This window comes from Lottia gigantea (assembly GCF_000327385.1).
Source record: "Lottia gigantea unplaced genomic scaffold LOTGIsca_31, whole genome shotgun sequence".
NCBI classification, from domain to species: Eukaryota; Metazoa; Mollusca; class Gastropoda; family Lottiidae; genus Lottia; species Lottia gigantea.
The window spans coordinates 2,640,035-2,644,987 of record NW_008709027.1 but is presented as its reverse complement, the minus strand read 5'-3'; the positions used below and the strand labels follow the sequence as shown (position 1 = coordinate 2,644,987).

The 4,953-nt window shown below is 30.9% G+C and overlaps 1 protein-coding gene across 1 annotated transcript in view; it reads left to right on the top strand.

Annotated features, from left to right (window-relative positions):
- The first annotated feature begins 303 nt into the window (after positions 1-303).
- The window catches only part of LOTGIDRAFT_232789 (hypothetical protein), a 16,153-nt gene continuing 11,503 nt past the window's right edge, over positions 304-4,953 (top strand). The window contains exons 1-4 of the mRNA XM_009057838.1: positions 304-437; positions 1,711-2,304; positions 2,598-2,635; positions 4,031-4,202. Coding sequence (XP_009056086.1) covers positions 1,885-2,304; positions 2,598-2,635; positions 4,031-4,202 — 630 coding nt within the window. The 5' untranslated portion in view covers positions 304-437; positions 1,711-1,884. The remainder of the gene's footprint in view (positions 438-1,710; positions 2,305-2,597; positions 2,636-4,030; positions 4,203-4,953) is intronic.

Genomic DNA, 4,953 nt, shown 5'->3' with positions numbered 1-4,953 from the left:
ATGTTGATCTGACCTAGTATAACAATAAATACGATCGGTCCTACCAGCCGAGGTAAATGATCTAGATTTCAGCTCGATAACCCCACATACGACATGACAATGACCTTGTTTACAAATAAAGAATTATTTTTGGATATTTGCTCGACGGTATAGGATGTAGGTCACCGATTGGAATGAGTGCTATAATACCCTGTACCGTATTGACAGAATTTCTAGTCAGTGAGCCACGTGGTATTTCTAGATATTTCTGCACCTCAATACGCATGCGTATATTATTGTCTGTAGAGGAAGCCAAAATAAGGAAAGCAAAACATAGTCACAGGCTCATTTTATGCTAACTTGCTGACACGATTTCTGCATTAGTAGAAGCGTGTCAATAGAATGTATATTGGACTCAACAGTCACAAAACACTCTGCGACATCAAAACGATATTTTGGTACGTATAATCAGATACTAGAATCTATATTCTTTGTAAAGAATGAGCTGAACTTGCATCCGGCCGGCCTTGGCCTTCATTGTTTGTGATCTAATGCAGTACTGGATTGACTTGGCATTGAATGTGACCGACTTAATTATTGACAGCTTAGTTCATTACAATTGCATTTTCTCCAACTCTCCCTATTTTTTCAGTATTGTTTGGTACTTACAATTAGTGTATCAGTCAGTTTATTTGGAAATGAAATGAATGGAGTTTTACGTCCTACTTTCTGCACCATGTGTCAGTTTATTTGGAAATATTCAAATGACAAAATCTGATATAATAAATGACATAGGCCTAATCATCATGGCCATGGGCTGAAGAGTGAAGCCTGTCATATATTCTAATTTCAATGTACTTTGTCTCTTACATTTACTTTGTCTCTTACATTTACTTATTCAACAACTACGCAATGTCTAAATTGAAAGATGAATTTATAAGCTTATGAAATACTACTGGAAGTCTTGCTGAAAATCTATGCCTATTTCTTTGACATATAAACATGCAAAATATAATAAGTACCGGTAGGCCTCCAAATAACTTAACAATGTAATTGAATTCATTTTGTGTACTTATCCCCTACTAAATGTCTAAATCATTTCCTGATAAAGACTTAAGAAACCTAGTTAAAATTTTGTCTGTATAAAAGATTCTTTCCGTATTTATAATTATTTTATCTCACTCACAGCTGTATTGTAATAAGATCTCCCTTACCAGCATAAGAAATGAAGATCCAGCTTAGATGACCAATTTTATTATCACTAGGGCTGCAACGATGAATCGATGAAAATTGATTCTTTCCTTCTTATCAAGGCATGGCGATGTACAGCACAATTCTTTGTTAGTGCTGTTTGATAACAAATGACACAGATTCCTTGTGTAAATAAGAATTGTATCATGATTTGATTTTTAAGTATAATTTCTACATCAAAATTTGTAAAAAAAAAAATAAAATAAAAAATTTTCTTTCACAATTCTTTATTATTTCTTAATGTTCTCATGTGCTAAATAGTGACAAAATTTTCCTGATTTTTAATATTTCTATTGTTTTTCTCTTTCCTTATCTTATAAATGAATCGCCATTATTCTTGCCATAAATTGTATAAATTGATGAAAATCAAAACTTCAATAATCGTTGCAGTCCTGGATATCTCCTATGTCATCACATTCTATCTATGATGATATTTAAAATTCTTAACATGATATATTATTGTTGTTTATTTAATTTCAGGATAATGCCCATTCAACATAATAAGTTGATTAATAGTAAATTGATCATCTTCACCTCAACTTATCAACAACTCTCTTATCCAGCATTCTGAATCAAGAGCTGTACAAGACCTGTCATACCAATACCAGTTAAAGGAAGAAGGTTTCAAAAGTTTGCAGTTGTAAAAAAAACAAGATGGGGGACAATAACAGCAGTGATGAAGAAATTTTGATGTTTCCTATCACTGATCTTGATGGAGGTAATACTTCACCTTCAGAAAGAGAGACTGAGAGTGACAATGAAAATATGAACAGACAAAACAAGAAAAATCTTGAGAAACCAAAGGCATTAATGACATTACGTCAAAGAAGATTACTGAAATCTTATCAAGACAGCAATGTCAGATATAAGTTACCATCTTCATTGCGACCATTGACAAATAATGTTAATAAAATACACTGGTTGAACGCTATAAGGAAATCAAAAAGTTTGAGTGATCCATGGGAGAAATTTCATATTGATCATTATAAAGTTGAGAATTGTGTTAGACATCGATACAATGCTTTGAAGAAATCTTGGAGCAAAGATACAGTCAAAGTGAAGATTGAACCAGAGGTAAGCTTTTTTAAAAAGAAGCTTGTTATATTTTGAAATGTATGTAGTCAAAATTTAATAGATAATGAAATTTTTGAAGCAAGGATTTCTCGCCCTTTTAATAAAGGAATTGTAACAACAAATGATGATTGTACAATGTTTATATACCATTGGGGTTAACTTTTATAAAAAAAATTTCTTGGATGGAGCCATATGCTCTCTCTCAGATAAAATACTTGAAACATTATCATGAGATTTAATTCAGAAGAAATATCTTATCTTGATTACTATACCTTTTGTTTGTCTTGTTTTAGTCGTTTACAAGAGGTGCTATGAGACAGTGTTATAGAATGTAAGTATTATTTGAACTACTACAGTTAGAAATACAAGAACCTTTATATGCATCATGCTATTTGCTCCATGATGTGATTTGTTAAAGTATCATGATACATGTGTGCATGTGAACCTAAAAGATAAATTTGATTCATCATTTAGATTTTCATTACACTAAAACCAAGCACAAATTATAAACTTATAATATATTATGCTTAAATTTAGTTTATGTGGATGATTTCCTTGTTTAAATCAATCATGTCTTGGTTGGGACCAAAATCCTTTTACAATTGTATTCAAACTACCTATGGAAAACAGTCAGATATAAATTTGGAAGATTTGGAAATTTTTGTTCCAAAAAATGATATTCAAAAGAATTATCGCAAATAGTATTCACGTAACATGAAGCCTATTGTACATCACTAAATGATCTGGAGCCAAAAAAATTATTGCTGTTCACAGATCATTTATAGTTTTTACTATAGTTGTGTTGTAGCTTAGCTATTATTTTATGGTGTTTATTAAACCTAATGATTCATATTTAAAAATGTGTTACAATTTTCATCATTGATTGTATAACAATAGTAACAGCTTTCATTCATAGGTCAATTTAAGACGAAGTTAATAAATATCGGAACACATAGGTCACTAGTATTATATTTTTTGACCCAATTTGAAAATAATAATAGTCCATTCAGCATTTTTATTGGACTTGCCTTAATATTACAGTATTTCCTAACTGTAACTATGATTTGACAAATTTTTAATATGATTATAATGTTGACCTGCGTCTGTCTCAGCTTTATGAATCAAGAAAAAAAAATTTCTATCTGTATGTTAAGATAGATGGTCCCCACTGTCCCAACGGTAATTAATTAAGACACAGATAATCAGGTTGTTAATTAGATTAATGGCTTTGTATCCAATTTGTAAGTCGTCATCAGTTTTTGGATAATGACCAAGCTTGAAAGACACTGACTGAGAAGTGTGTTTCTTGAAACATTTGAAAAGCCTTGTTGACAAATCTGTAGAAGGAGAATGATTTATATAATGAGCTTTTACCACAATATTTTATTTTTGAACTTATCTTGTCTATAATCTGTGTTAAGATTGCCTAGTACTTGCAGCAAAAAAATTAAGAAAACTTTGAGTACTAGCCACAAGTTTAATTTTATCATGGTTATTCATTAATAGTGTCCTCTACCTGCCTTGAAAGACCCAATTCCAATACAAATTTTAATAGTGGCACTTAAGATGAATATTGCATGTAAATATTGGTTGTGTGATTGCAATTAATTCTTGGTAAATATTTACATATTGTCGATATTATGTGGCTGTAATATTACCCCAATATGGCTTTCCATTATGAATAGTTCCTTGACACAATTCCTTGAACCTGTTTTATTCCCTATAGGAAGAAATTGTCCAATTTTACCAAGTCTGATGATTGGACTCATGCTGGAAATTATGTTGCCAAGTCTTATATTGAAGATGTTGAGAGGGACACTTATTTTGAAGATGTCAAATTACAAATGGATGCTAAACTGTGGGGGGAAGAATACAACAGACACAATCCCCCGAAGAAGGTAAATATGCCTTTCCTTGATGTGCACCGTTTATAATTCATAAATAAAAGTTTATCCTATACAGTTGTTATATTGAAAAGATCTAGCTCAAGATCCAAGGTTTCACTTGGCACGCTAATGTAGAAACTGTCTTGTATCATTTGATTTAAATGATATTCTATGATTATTGAGATCTCATATTACTATGGTGTATGGAGCTATATGGGATAAGCTATTGTAATGTCTTTTGATTGGGATTAGGTTGAAATGAGACATATAAATTTCACTTCCCCATAAAATATGCATTATTTTGAATGTTTTTTCATTCAAAAAATGATTTATTACAAATGTTAAATGACCCTTTCAGAGAGTGCATGTTTTACATCAGTCTTTTTATGGTTTAATTTAGATGATAGTTATGAGTCATACAGCATGTTATTCGTAATAATACATGTGACAAAGGAAATCTTGTGAAAACCAAAGCTGTGGTGACGCGTTATGACTATGACTTCTCTGTTCAATATGTTAGCTAGGTTTCTAAGTTGACACTCAAGCATTTATCCAATTGATTTTTTTCTTGTTAACATATAAATGTATTGTTCACATAAATCTCGTTATAAAAACCAAATAATATGACTATAGGATGTCAAATTGTAACATGTTTTTAAAAGCATTTCTCTAAATGCATTTAAATGTCCTATCAGCCTAAATCTGTGATTCATTTTAGTCACAGAATTTGATATGATTATACTATTATTAAGCTTCTAATGAA